This window comes from Oryza glaberrima, chromosome 7 (genome assembly GCF_000147395.1).
Source record: "Oryza glaberrima chromosome 7, OglaRS2, whole genome shotgun sequence".
Taxonomy (NCBI): domain Eukaryota; kingdom Viridiplantae; phylum Streptophyta; class Magnoliopsida; order Poales; family Poaceae; genus Oryza; species Oryza glaberrima.
The window spans coordinates 18,304,027-18,318,719 of record NC_068332.1 but is presented as its reverse complement, the minus strand read 5'-3'; the positions used below and the strand labels follow the sequence as shown (position 1 = coordinate 18,318,719).

General features: G+C 53.1%; 2 protein-coding genes and 1 pseudogene across 2 annotated transcripts; 1 reads left to right on the top strand and 2 right to left on the bottom strand.

Moving 5' to 3' along the window:
- Positions 1-715: 715 nt before the first annotated feature.
- LOC127780376 (probable carboxylesterase 2) lies at positions 716-2,360 on the top strand. Its single transcript, XM_052307278.1, has one exon. It carries the CDS (start codon positions 783-785, stop codon positions 2,100-2,102), a length of 1,320 nt encoding a protein of 439 aa, XP_052163238.1. The 5' UTR covers positions 716-782; the 3' UTR covers positions 2,103-2,360.
- Positions 2,361-6,760: 4,400 nt separating this feature from the next.
- LOC127780265 (aspartic proteinase CDR1-like) lies at positions 6,761-11,317 on the bottom strand (annotated as a pseudogene).
- A 1,426-nt stretch (positions 11,318-12,743) lies between these two features.
- LOC127778819 (bisdemethoxycurcumin synthase-like) lies at positions 12,744-14,301 on the bottom strand. The gene is made up of 2 exons (XM_052305451.1): positions 13,991-14,301; positions 12,744-13,905 (listed from the first exon to the last, which is right to left on the bottom strand). The coding sequence occupies exons 1-2, from the start codon at positions 14,190-14,192 to the stop codon at positions 12,908-12,910; spliced, it is 1,200 nt and encodes a 399-aa protein (XP_052161411.1). The 5' UTR covers positions 14,193-14,301; the 3' UTR covers positions 12,744-12,907.
- Between the last annotated feature and the right edge of the window lie 392 nt (positions 14,302-14,693).

Genomic DNA, 14,693 nt, shown 5'->3' with positions numbered 1-14,693 from the left:
AATAATAAAACAATATTATTGCGGAAAGATGTGGACTTTTTATGTGTTGACAAATCAAGTACTAAATAATGGATATGGAGTGATTTGTGCCAGTAAAAACTAAATAAAGTGACTACCTGATTGACGCAAGAGTTAAACCTGACCAAAAGTTAAAAAATTATTACTGGAATTGAACAATTGCAGTAAATTTTTTACTTACCATGGGCTGGAGTGGTGAGGACCAGATAAGTCGGAAAGAGGTGGGAGGAAAAATCGAAAAAAGAGAAGTGGTATTGGGAGGGGAGATAAAAAGGGAAAAACGGAGTCAGGGAGGGGGTGCGCCTGTTAGTCGCGCTACCAAACTTGATGGCGCGTTAGTGACGCTATGTAGCGTCACCGTATATATGTATATTCATATTTATACATACGTATAAACTTTGTATATACGTATGTACATACGTATATACTAGATGTAGTAGAGAGGAGAGACTAACCGGATCGACGTGGTCACGTAGGCATGTTGCTTAGAAACAAAAATTCAAAAATTATGTACTCAAATCCGTAATTAAAAGGTTGAAATGTGCTTAAATACCAAAAAATCGGGAAGGAGTAGTAGAGATTCGTATGTATGTCCTTTGTTTTCTACCCCGGCCGGCCGGGTCCATTGCTTGACCGACGTCGATCGATCGTGTATATATATATGTGCACCCACATAAGCACTTGCACTACCACCCCACACCAACTCAACCGATCGAAGGCCCTGCATATCTGCAATCACTAGCAAATTAGCTACTACTACTACCATGCATGCACAAAAGAATGCCGTCGTCGTCGCCGACGACGTCGCCGTGGACTTCTATCCGTTCATAGTCAGGTACAGCGACGGCCGTCTCGAGCGTCTCCTGTGCAGCTCCTTGGTGCCGGCGTCGGAGGACCCGGCCGCCAGCCGCGGCGGCGTGGCGACGAGGGACGTCATCATCGACGAACGCAACGGCGTGTCCGCCCGCCTGTTCCTCCCGTCCGGCGCCGACGGCGGGAGGAGGCGGCTTCGTCTTCCCGTCGTCGTGTACTTCCACGGCGGCTGCTTCTGCACCGAGAGCGCCTTCGGCCGGACGTACCACCGCTACGCCGCCTCCCTCGCCTCGCGCGCCGGGGCGCTCGTCGTGTCCGTCGAGTACCGCCTCGCGCCGGAGCACCCCGTGCCCGCGGCGCACGACGACGCGTGGGCGGCGCTCCGGTGGGCGGCGTCCCTCTCGGACCCCTGGCTCGCCGACCACGCGGACCCCGGCCGCACGTTCGTCGCCGGCGACAGCGCCGGCGGCCACATCGCGTACCGCACGGCAGTGCGCGCCGCCAGCCGCGAAGGCGGCGACATCGGCATCGAGGGGCTCATAATCATCCACCCTTACTTCTGGGGAGCTCGCATGCTGCCTTCCGAGGCGGCCTGGGACGGCGAGTCGGTGATCAAGCCGCATCAGGTCGGCGAGCTCTGGCCGTTCGTGACGTCCGGCAAGGCGGGCAACGACGACCCATGGATCGACCCTCCCGTCGAGGAGGTCGCGTCGCTAACCTGCCGTCGCGCGCTGGTGGCCGTGGCGGAGAAGGACTTCCTACGCGACCGCGGCCGCCTCCTCGCCGCCCGCATGCGCGGCTGCGCGTGGGCCGGTGGCGGCGACGGACGCAACGTGACGCTTGTGGAGTCGGAGAGCGAGGACCACGGGTTCCACCTCTACAGCCCTCTCCGCGCGACCAGCAGGAGGCTCATGGAGAGCATCGTGCGGTTCATCAACCAGCCTAGCCCTAGCCCCGCGCCGCTGCGGTGGCCGGCCACCATCCTTTCCCAGCTGCATGACACTACCGACTCGCCACAGATTCTTCTACCCATGCCCACTAGGAAGTACAAAGCAGTATTTATTGACAGGTTGGAAAAGAGAACTAAAACAGGTGCAAGCTCAGCTACTAGTACTGCTGTTAATGCATCGTTAGCAATCGGCCGGGGAAAATTAGCAACAAAGAAAAGCTACGGTTTGTTCTTCGGCCAGACAAGGGCTTATATTTACGTAGGGTTAGCTGCAGGGAGCCTGCAGTGTCCTCGTCCCTTCTGTGGAGCACCGTCAGGTTAGCTAATCTCCGTGGCGGATGAACGATCGATCGATGAGAACGAGTTCCAATGGGATATGGTGCTTTACTGCTGAACGATGACAAGATATTGTTTTAGAATTATGTGAAAAAACAACTGTTCTGATAAAATCTCTCTCTATTATGTGGAAAAATAACTGCTTTGATAAAAATCTGTCTATTATGTAAGAAAAGCTAGTATTATGTCAAAAAAATATTTAATAATCTCATCAATCAAGGAGCTAAGTACAAGTTATCCACAATCAGTTGTAAGTTGTAATGTTCCCTCTTATTAAAATTATTTATTTATGTTTATCAGATATCCATCGGTGGTTTGTACTTTCCTGGTTTCATATTATATAAGTAGCTAGAAACCTAGTGACAGTGGGTTGGCATGTGTCGTATCGTCCGCCCTCATCGTAGGGCTATCTCGGATAATCGGAAGGCACATTACTAAAGATAACTATGAAGTATATACGGCCTTGTATTTATAAGGTACTAATAAAAAAATTACACGATAGATTAGGCTTTCGTACTTTTCACTTATATGATACATAACTTTCAATATGTCGGGATGGGCGTATCCTGCATATTAGCCTGTGACTATCCAATCACATCAATGACTCCCATGGCAGTATTTGCTAAAGTGGCATCCACATGACAGTCCACTCATCAAAGAAGCATTAAATGATGTAAAGAAACCTCCAGATTAAGGGTCTGTTTGGCACAGCTCCAGCTCCAGCTCCAGCCCTCCTGGAGCTGGAGCTCTACCAAACAGTTTCAGCTCCACCAAAACTGGGAGTGGAGCTGGGTGGAGCTCTCTCACAAAATGAACTAGAGTTGTAGAGCTGGGTTTAGGCAGCTCCACAACTCCACTCCAGACCTAACTCCTGGAGCTAAATTTAGGAGTTGGAACTGTACCAAACAGGCCAGCCACATCATCCACACACCTTGGAGCCGTCATATCAAAATGCCTGCATCACCATTCATTTTACCCTCCGATCACCGGCTATTGCGTCTCCACTGCTTGTACCACTAGAGTAGGAGTGTAACCAGCCAAGGTGGTGGGAGGTTAATGCTCCGGTTCTGCAGTTGAACCGGCCGACCCAGCGGTCAGACCAGTGAGCCGGTGAACCAGATGCTTGACCGGTTCGATGGCCGGTCCGGCTTTTTGCACTATGGTATATATGGCCTTGTATTTATAAGGTACTAATAAAAATAATTACACGATAGATCAGGCTTTCTTACTTTTCACTTATATGATACATAACTTTCAATACGTCGGGATGGGCGTATCCTCATATTAGCCAGTGACTATCCAATCACATCAATGACTCCCATGGCAGTATTTCCTAAAGTGGCATCCCCATGGCTGTCCACTCATCAAAGAAGCATTAACTCCTGTAAAGAAACCTCCAGATTAAGCCACATCATCCACACACCTTGGAGCCATCATATCAAAATGCCTGCATCACTATTGATTTTACCCTCCAATCACCGTCTTTGAGGGCTATTGCGTTTCCACTGCTTGTGCCACTAGGGCAGGAGTGCAACCACCCAGGGTGGCGGGAGGTTAATGCTGGCAAAGGAGCTCAATGGAGTTAGGCAGCGGTGGCAACCCAAGGTGGTGGCCAGGTTGCCAAGGTAGGCCTTACGTGTGGCAACATAATAAGAAGAATTGAATAGGAGTGGAGATGTCTAAATGGAAGAATATAAATTACTAAAAGTCTCAAAGAAATCTCAAATACTAAAATACATCTAAGAAAAATTTAAATTGGGCTTGGAGTATTTTTTTTTCTAAAATTCTCCATTCTCTAAATGGGTCCCTCAATTTTTATTTGAATTTTCAGAGCACAAGAAATAATTTTAATGCAACAACATGCAATTTCAGGGTTAATTAAAATGAGAAAACTAAAAATAATCCTCTCCCTCTGTCCTTCTCTCCTTCTCGGCCCGAGGACGAAGTCCTCTTCTTGTCTCCCTCCATCTCTTCCTTCCCTCCCTCTCCTTGGGCCGGCCCAAGTCTACTCCCTCTCCCTCGGACCAAAGTCCGCTTTGCTTCCTCCGCACGGCCCAGCCGCCGGTCGTCTTCCACCGCCAGCCGAGCTGCCGCCTGCTCAACTCTCCCGGCCGAACTCAAGTGCCGCCGCTAGCCGATCTCCTTCCCCCTTTGCTCCCTCCATTGCAAAAACCGGTTCCTCTTCTCCTCCTCATTATTTCTCCTTTCCTCCTCTTAATTCGACCTTTATTCATCGGATTTAATCCCATTGAACTCCAGTCGTTTCTCACATCCTCTATGGCCGACTGGTGAGCTCCCCGTCCCCCTCCTCCCCCCGGCCTATAAAAGGGCGGCAGCACCTCCCCTCCCCCTTACCACTTGCCACCGCCCGAGCTCTCTCGGTCTCCCCTCATCTCCTCGTGTTTTCCTCTCTCTCCACCACACCAGCGAACTCCCCGTCGACCGGAGCAGCGCCAAACCACACCATGTCACCAGCGATCTCCTCTTCCCCCCACCCCGACGGGCATCGCAGAGATCTCCTCTCCCCCAGCCACCCTCCGTTTCGCCTGGAGACTGCCGGAAGCTCTTCCTCACCAACAACCTGTGAAGAATGTCGTCATTCTCCATCTTCGACAACCCCTCCCCGTCGAGCCCGTACCTCGCCGTGCCCGTCCCCGGCTTCCCTTTCCCCTATCCCGAAGCTCACCCTCGTTGGTAAACAGTGAAGACACCATCATCATCTTCCTCCGGCAGCCCCTCCCTCCTCGCAGGAGCGCCGCCTCGCCGCGTCGTCGCTCCTATTGGCTGCACCTCATCGTCCTCGTCCTCGGCCGTGCATCCTCGTTGCCCGAAGACTCCTAGAACACCGCCTCCAACGCCGTCGTTCCTGCCAAGACGAAGTGCCGCCCATCGTCGTCTTCAAGTCCGCAGCACCAAGTCCACCGTCATCCGCCTCTGTGCTAAGCCCAAATATCACTGGAGCCATCCCATCATCGTCGACACGTTCGTCTTCATCACCCTTCTCCGTTCGTTGTCACCACGCCAAGGTCGTTGCAAGTCACCACCGTTGTTCCCTCGTTGTATTGTGCCCGTGGTGAGAACCCCTCCACTCACGGCCTCACTGCCCTCTCCTCGTCCTCCCGGTGTGGTCGCCGTGTGGTTGCTCACGTGTGCAGCCCGTGTGGTAGTCGCGTGAGGCTTGCTTGTTGCTGCTTGTTTCGGTTGACACGTAGGGTCTGACTTCGTCCTTCCCGTGGATCGTCTCTGTGAACTTAGTCCAGTAGTCCACGGTGAATTAGTCATCTGACTCGTGTGTCCTGATTGCCAGTGTCACAATCCTTTCTCTCCTTGAGCAATAGTGCAGTACACATAATTTAACGGTGTAATAACTATTAAACAACTCGGAAATATCCAGTTTAATTGCACTTAAAATTCGAATGTTCGTTTCTCGGTCATACGAGCTCCTCATTGACCAGCTTAAAATGTTTTTTTATAACTTAAAGAACACGTGTTTGTTGTATTTATATATTGTTTTCGACTGTTTTCTGATTCCAAGAAAAAAAAACAAATTCGTTTCCAAATCCAAAAATATCCGAAACAATCCAATCGAGCCTATCCGATTCCATAAAAACCTATGGACAAACAGAAAGTATTTGTACTCCGACCTATAAGTGTGATTATTTATCATCTACACCGGCCTAGCTCCAATTCCGATAGTCTGATTGTGACTTTGTGAGTATAGTCCACCATAAGGCTCGAGGCCTAACGGCCCAGCCCAAGGCATGGGATTTTGGCCAGCCCAGGCATGGCACGGCCCGGCTGTTGGGCCGTGCCTGGGCCTATGCCTTGGCACGGTGGGCCGGTCCAGCACGGCATGAAGTTCAGGGAATTGAAATAGACTTATTTTCAACCAAATGCAAGACAGGGAACAAAGAGTAGGGAGGACAAATAGACGTATTATATGGCACGACTCAAATAGTAGGGACGTAAAATAGACTTATTTAGCTATATATATATATATATGTCAAAAGCTAAAGAGGAGAAAAGGGAAATATACTTATTTCAAAAAAAACACGATGGGTTGTCTGTGCCTTCAGGCCAGCCCAGCACGGTCGTGCCTGGGCCATAAGTGAAGCACGTGGGCCAGCATGACACGGCCTAACGTCTATGGTCAGGCTGTGCCGGCCCGACAAATCTTGGCCTGGGCGCGATCGGGACTAGGCCTTGCTAGGCCGGGCGGCCCATTTTAGCTATTTTTTCTTGTGACTTTGTTTTATCAATTAAAAATTTAAATTTCGAAACTTCAAATAATATTTTGAAGCAGTAAATGATTTCAGCTGAAAAAGTCATCAATAACAAAGTTGTATAACTCATCATGATCTATAACTTCTATTTTGGTCATTTCTTCATCCGATAAAGTGATTTGTAAGATTGTTCTATATAAGAGATGTGCATTTTGTGAACAATGTTACAAAGTCATTTCTTCATCTGACAAAGTGATTTGTAAGATTGTTCACAAAATGCATATCTCTGATATAGTTAAAACCAAAATAGAAGTTATAGATCTTGATGAGTTATACAATTTTGTTATTGATGACTTTTTCAGTTGAAATCATTTATTATTTGAAAACATTGTTTAAAGTTGTCATAATTTGAAATTCATATTCAAACTGTTCAAACAAAGTCACATTAAAAAATGATCAACTTGTAGATCTTGATAAGTTATACACATTTACTACCTGAAAAATTATTTGAATTTCTTATATTTTAAATTTTAAATTTTATATAGTTCAATCAATCTCGGATAAAGAAATGACCAGAAGAAAATTGGTTGATCTCAATGAGTTCTACAACTTTATTTTTGGCAAATTTTTCATATAAGTTCATTTAATATCATAAATTTGATTCGAAGTTCTCACATTTTTAAATTAATATTTAATGACTATTTTCGCATGCAGTCAACTTAAGGAGCCGCATGTAAAAATCTATTTTTGCATGCGGCTCCTTTAAGTGGACCGCATGTAAAAATATCTTCACATCAATAGTTTTTTTTCCTTCCTCACCACTTAAAAAATTTTCATCTCTTCTCCTCTCCTCTCTCTCTCTGATATCTCACCCCTCTTTTTCTCTCTTCCTCTCTCTCACTCTCTCTCTTCCCCTCTCTCTCTCTTTCTCTCCTCGATCTGCGCCCGGCCGAGGAGGAGGCGCCGGGAGCGGGCGGCGGGCGGCGCCGAGCAGTGGGCGGCGTGCAGCGTGGCCGAGGAGGAGGCGCTGGGAGCGGGCGGCGCGGCCGAGGAGCCGGCGCCGGGAGCGGGCGGCGAGCGCTGCGGCCGAGATGCGGGCGGCGGGGGCCGCAACGAGGAGGAGGTGGCAGGTGCCGCGGCTGAGCAGCGGGCGGCGGGCGGCAGGGAGCAAGCGGCGGCGGCGGATGGCAGCGGGCGACGACCGGGCGGTGCAGATCTGGCGCAGGGGGCCCTCCCTCACGCAGATCTGGCGGCGGCTGTGACCCCGCGCGACGATGACGACGCGGGTGGTGGCGGCGGCGGCAACCCCGACGGCGACGAGTGGGCGGCGACGCCGCTGACGGCCATGGACGACGACGGCGGAGACGTCCTCGCTCTCCCCGTCGGCGCCATCTTCCTCTCCCACAGCACGCCTGCAACCCTCTCATCTGCTTCGCCGGCCAGCCGCTCCCCGCGCAGTCAGCAGCGGCTAAGGTGACCGTGCCGGCGTCGAGGTCGTAGCCGACGTGGATGTTCTGCTACGCGAGGTTCCCGAGGATGGACACCGTCTGCTGCTCCGTCGTCGCCACGATCGCCAGGCACAGCTAGAGATGGCAATGGGGCCCCGTTCACCATTTCCCCGCGGTGAATTCACCTATTAGGTGACGGGGATGGTTAATATCTGTCCACCATGGTGAATGAAATGGTCCCATAGTTATCACCATCAGGGATGACGGGGGCGGGGACGGTGAACCATTCACGTCCCCCGCGGTGACCCGACCTTTCTATATAGAGGACTAATTTTAGACTTTATAGACGTTTTGGCCCATAATACTAAAGCCCAATTAACAGGTATATAAAAAAAGCTAACCCTAGCCTCTCCTCCAGCTCTCCACTGCAGCCACGCCCGCACAGGTGCGCGGCGCGGGCGCCGCTTCCTCCACTCGCGTGCGCCGCTGCCTTGTCTCGCCCGCGCCGCCACCGCTTCCAGACGCGCGCACCGCCTCCTCCTCTCACCTGCGCCGCCCTGCAGACGCGCGCGCCGCCCTGCAGACGCGCGCGCCGCCGCCGCCGCCTCCTCTCGCGCGCGCCGCCGCTTCCACACACGCGTGCCGCCTCCTCCTCTCGCCCGCGCTGCCTCCTCCTCTCGCCCACGCCGCCCCCTGCAGACGCGCGTGCCTGCCTCCTCTTGCACGCGCCGCCGCTCTCCTACTCCCTCCGTCGACGCGCCACCGGGAACTGCCAACTTCGTGCTGCCCGGCGCCTGCAGGCGTCGATGTGGGCGTGGGAGATGTCGTCGCGTGGCCGGGAGCGGGGTAACCACGGGGAAAAATTCACCGCGCAGTGATCGGGGCTGGTGAAAATATAGCCCCGCCGTGGACGGGGGCGGGGACGGTGAAATTTTATCACCGTGGTGACGGGGACGCGGGTGTGACCCCTGACGGTGAATTCACCGTTGCCATCTCTAGGCACAGCGTCCCTTCCTGCCCCATCACGCACACGTTCTCCGGCTTCAGCGCCGCCGCAGCGCCGCCGCCGCCACTGCCGAACTCCAGCGTCAAGTCCGGTCTCACCTGTTCGGTTTGCTTCCTACTGGCTGTACACAAGAGGTCATTCAAGATCAGTAACTCATACTCTATTCTAGCAAGCTGGCTGTTGGTGAGAATTCTGAATTCTCATTGCATCGCCTAACGAATATCATCGGAGTGTTATACATAAATCAATTTCTCAGCTGGGAGTGTTACTCCTGCATTGCTCTACAATTTATGGGTCAAGTAATTTGATCTCTCATAGAACCTATAGCGAGGTAAGAAAGCGAAACCGGCGCCACAAAATATCTTGAAATCCTGTTCTTCTGATTAAAGAATAGCTTAGCTTGAGATTGTTCTGTTCACTTACAAAGCTTATTTTTGCATTTCTGTATCTTACTATCCTTTCTGCATAAGTACTTTGATTATCTGAACAAGATTCCACGGTGGAGTATAGATGTTTATCTATGTGATTTGTGATTCTCTCTCCGGCTTCCACCTCCCGCCCGGCCACCTCGTAGCACAGCTGCAGCAGGCCATCCGGCGACTGCATCGGCGGCAGCGTGATCCGGCGGGAGAGCTCGTCGATGAGTGGTCCCATCAAATCTGGGTCGAGGAATGTCAGCATCGTGCCGGAATCCACGATGATGCGGGAGCTCGCCGCCGACGCCACCGTCTTGTTGCCGACCTTGACGAAGTCGAGGACCACGGTGTAGTACGTGTCCACGTCGCCGGCGACGAGCTGCGTGGTCGCCATGCTGGGCTCGGTGATGTCGGCGAGGGCACCGAAGTTGAGCACCGACGAGGTGTTGACGGAGTGCGGGACGAGGCAGTATGACTGTAGGAGAATCTCCGGCCGAGCGACGCCGCGCCGCTACCGAGCCCAACCAGCCTGTCGGCCGGGAACGAGCCGGCTCGTCGCAGTGGAGTAGCCGAACTTGACGCTGCCCACGCCGCCTCGTGGTCGTGGGCCTCGTGGGTGGCGGCCGCGGGGGATCCCGCACGCCGTTCCTACCCCCGCCGCCCCTCCCTCACTGCCTGCCCGCAGCTGCTTCCCCACCGCTGCCGCGTCACCTGTCGCCACCATCAAATTGGAGAGAAGTCAAAGAGAGATGAGGAAGGGAGAGAAGAGGGGAGGAGAGATGACCTAGCATTCTGACATGTGGGGTCCATGTGGGTCTCACGCTAACTCAGCCGCCACGCCAGATAAAACCGGGGTCAAAACCACCGGAGAATCTAAAGTATATGGTTTTATTAGTTAAGGGATGCCCGATATCTGGTTTTGCGGTTGGGGGATGATTTTGTAACTTGATGACAAGTTGAGGGACCTTCAGTGTACTTTTTCCTAATTAAAATGAGAAAACTAAAAATAATCCTCTCCCTCTGTTTGGGCTGAATCCAGCCCAAAGTCTCCCTTCTCCACTTTTGGCCCGAGGACGAAGTCCTCTTCTTGTCTCCCTCCATCTCTTCCTTCCCTACCTCTCCCCCTCTACTTGGGCCGGCCCAAGTCTCCTCCCTCCCTCTCGGACCAAAGTCCGCTTTCCCAGCACCGTGTGGCCCAGCCACTGGTCGTCTTCCACCTCCAGCCGAGCCGTCGCCTGCTCATCTCTCCCGGCCAAACTCAAGTGCCCCCACCTCGCTGATCTCCTTCCCCGTTCGTTCCCTCCATTGCAAACATCGGTTCCTCTCCTCCTCCCCAAGATTTCCTCCTCTTGATCCGACTTTTATTCATCGGATGTAATCTCATTGAACTCCGGCCGTTTTTCACATCCTCTATGGCCGACCGGCAAGCTCCCTGTCCCCCTCCTCCCCATAGCCTATAAAAGGGCAGCAGCACCTTCCCTCCCCTTACCTCTTGCCACTACCCGAGCTCCCTCGGTCTCCCCTCATCTCCTCACGTTTTCCTCTCTCTCCACCACACCGGCAAACTCCCCGTCGACCGGAGCAGTGCCAAACCACACCACATCACCAGCGATCTCCTCTCCCCACCCCCCCCTCACCCCGACGGGCATCGCAGCGATCTCCTCTTCCCCGGCCACCCTCCGTTTCGCCTGGAGACCGCTGGAAGCTCATCCTCGCCAACAACCGGTGAAGAACGTCATCATTCTCCATCTTTGGCAACACCTCCCCGTCGAGCCCGTGCCTCGCCGTGCCTGTCCCCGGCTTCCCCTTCCCCTAGCCCGAAGCTCACTCTCATTGGTACACAGTGAAGACGCCACCGTCTTCTTCCTCCGGCAGCCTCTCCCTCCTCGCCGGAGCGCTGCCTCGCTGCGTTGTCGCTCCTGTTGGCTGCACCTCATTGTCCTCATCCTCGGCCGCGCATCCTCGTTGGCCGAAGACTCCTGGAACACCGCCTCCGACGCTGTTATTCCCGCCAAGACGAAGTGCCGCCCATCATCGCCTTCAAGTCTACAGTGCCAAAGTCCACCGTCATCCGCCTCTGCGCTAAGCCTAAATATCACTGGAGCCATCTCATCGTCGTCGACCCATTCATCTTCATCACCCTTCTCCGTTCGTTGTCGCTGCGCCAAGGCCGTTGCAAGTCGCCATAGTTGTTCCCTCGTCGCATTGTGCCGGTGGTGAGAACCCCTCCCCTCACGGCCTCACTGCCCTCTCCTCGTCCTCCCCGTGTGGTCGCCGTGTGCATCGTCCTCCCCGTGTGGTCGCCGTGTGGTTGCTCACGTGTGCAGCACGTGTGGTAGTCACATGAGGCTCGCTTGTTGCTGCTTGTTTCGATTGACACGTAGGGTCTGACTTCGTCCTTCCCGTGGATCGTCTCTATGAACTTAGTCCATAGTGAATTAGTCGTCTGACTCATGTGTCCTGATTGCTAGTATCACAATCCTTTCTCTCGAGCAATAGTGCACTACACATAATTTAACAGTGTAATAACTATTAAACAACTCGAAAATATCCACTTTAATTGCACTTAAAATTCGGATATTCGTTTCTCGGTCATACGAGCTCCTCATTGACCAGCTTAAATTGTTTTATTTTCTTATAAGTTAAAGACCACGTGTTTGTTGTATTTATATATTGTTTTCGACTGTTTTCTGGTTCTGAGAAAAAAAACGAATTCGCTCCGACCTACAAGTGTGATTACTTATCGTTTACTCCGGCCTAGCTCCAATTCCGATAGTCTGATTGTGACTTTGTGAGTATAGTTCGCCATAAGGCTCGAGGCTGACAGCCCGGCCCAACGCATGGGATTTTGGCCAGCCCAGGCACGGCACGGCCTGGCTGTTGGGTCGTGCCTTGGCCTATGCCTTGGCACAGTAGGCCGGCCCGGCACTGCACGAAGTTCAGGGAGCTAAAATAGACTTATTTTCAACTAAATGTAAGACAGTGCACAAAGAATAGGGAGGACAAATAAACGTATTATATGGCACGACCCAAATAGTACGGACGTAAAATAGACTTATTTAGCTATATATATGTCAGAAGCCAAAGAGAAGGGAGGGAAAATAGACTTATTCAAAAAAGCACGATGGGCTGCCCGTGCCTTCAGGCCAGCCAAGCACGGCCGACCCTTATTGAGCCGTGCTTGGGCCATAAGTGAAGCACGTGGGCCGGCACGATACGTTTTAACGTGTAGGGTCGGGCTGTGCCGGCCTGACAAATCTTGGCCTGGGCACGATCAGGACTGGGCCGTGCTTGGCCGGGCGGCCCATTTTAGCCATCTATATTTATGTGTATGTCATTGTTGTGCCTAGCTTAACAAGCTTTCGATCGACTAAGGTTAACAATTGACTGTCTGTTTTACTTTTATTATCCTTTCAAACATGAAGTAGTAGAACATATATAGCGCACGTCACACAAATGCCCAACAGTACATTTTGGTACCATCCACTCAAGTTTCTCTGAATATGGGAAAAAAAAACATTGCTCAACAATAGATAAAAACACAACACGTGGTTTAACAATATAACAGCACGAATACATGAAACCTCTGGAACAAGTTGTACTATGATGCCTTCATTTGCGTACTAATCCATTTAGAACCTCATTAGCAGACATGGCCGAGAACATCAGTGTTTGCGTTCACTTACCTTTGCTCTGAACTAATTCTTCTTCCGGCTGTCATCAGGTGCGTGGAGCACCATGGTCTCAATGGTGAAACCGGGTCCAAATCCCAGCATCACCCCCCACTCGGCTCCGTCTCCTTCCTCCTCCATCCGCCTTCGCTGCTCCTCCAGCACGAAGATCAGCGTGCTGCCCAGCATGTTGCCGTTCTCCCTTAGCACCTTTCGGCTCGCTGCCAGTTTCCCCTGCTTTAGCTGGAGAGCGCTCTCGATGTGGTCCAAGATCAACGGGCTTCCCGGGTGCACCGCCCAGAAGAGGTCGTTCCACTCGCCGCCGTCGAGGCCGAGCGGCGTGAGCGCGTCGGAGAGGCACTGCTTGACGTTGTTCGCGGCGAGAGGGACGAGCTCTTTGGTGTCGATGTCGCCGTCGAGGCCGTGCTCCGTGAGCTGCATGGTGATGACGTGCTCGGTCCCCGGTATGAGCGTCTGCGAGGCGGAGACCATCTCGAAAAGCGGGTGCTCGACGGGGCGCGCGGCGTCGGCGCCGACGATGACCGCGCCGGCGCCGTCGCCGAACAGCGCCTGGCAGGTGACGGTGTGGGGGCTGTCCGGCCCGCGGAAGGTGAGGACGGTGAGCTCGACGCAGGCGACGAGGACGCGCGCGCCGCGGCTGTTCTCGGCGAGGTCCTTGGCGAGGCGCAGCGCGGCGGCGCCCGCGGAGCAGCCGTTGAGGTGGATCATGGTGCGGCGCACGGTGGGGCGGAGGCCGAGGAGCGCGGCGAGGCGGACGTCGGCGCCCGGGGCGTGGGCCCCCGCGTTGGTGGTGACGACGAGGTGGGTGATGTCGGTGGCGGTGCGGCCCCACTGGACGATGGCCCTCGCCGCGGCCGTCGCGGCGAGCTCTGGGACGGCCGCGGCGGCGATCTCCAGGCGCGCGTCCAGCGACGGCGTCGCGCGGTCGAGGAATTCAGGGTGTGCGTTGATCATTTCCTCGGTGTGGTGGAAGAAACGCTTCTCACTGCCCGACGCCGATACGCCTGAAAAATCACCAAGCAAACAAAGATGAGTCAAATGATATTTGAAAAATGGGCATAAATGACTTAATTTGCGAAGCTTAATTACATAGTGCGTCTAATTTGTCTTTGAACCCAGCAACGTGCTCGCTGTTGGTGACACGGCAGTACAAGTCGGCGTAGTCGGCCTGGGTCACGCAGTTCGCCGGGTTCGCCGTGCCGATGGCCAGCACGGCGGCGGTGCCGTCTGCGCGCTGCGCACGCCGGAGCTCGTCGACGGTGACCGGAACAGCAGCCGGAGTGCTCCCCATGGTGTTTGTCCCTTTGTCCTAGCTAGCTAGCTAAAGCAGTGGCTCTAGAAGCTCGAAGATTCGAAGAACTGGATGTTACAAGGATGCAAGTGATGGAGATGAAGCTTTGCAATGGGTCTCGTTATATAGACAATCCATGGTTGTTGGTCTCTCCAATTCTCCATCAGTACACACCAAATGATGTACGATGTCTCTCTACTGTGGAAGCGAAAGAAGCATGAGACTAAATGAATTATACATGGTTAATTGGTGTCTCTTAATTAGATTCTTTTTTGGTGGGCGCGCGAGGACTAGACCACCAGAGGACCCTACCAGACAAGCTGGGGCCCCACCTGCAGCGAGCAAAACGTGAAGCTGCATGCGACCGACGAGGCGACAACGGCCATTGACCGGTAAAATTCTCCGTCAGTGGTCAGTGCCTCAGTTGTCCGTTGTACCCAAGCGTACGTGTGAGCATCGAGCGAAAATAGAAAAACGTGAGTAGCATGCTAAATGCACGGG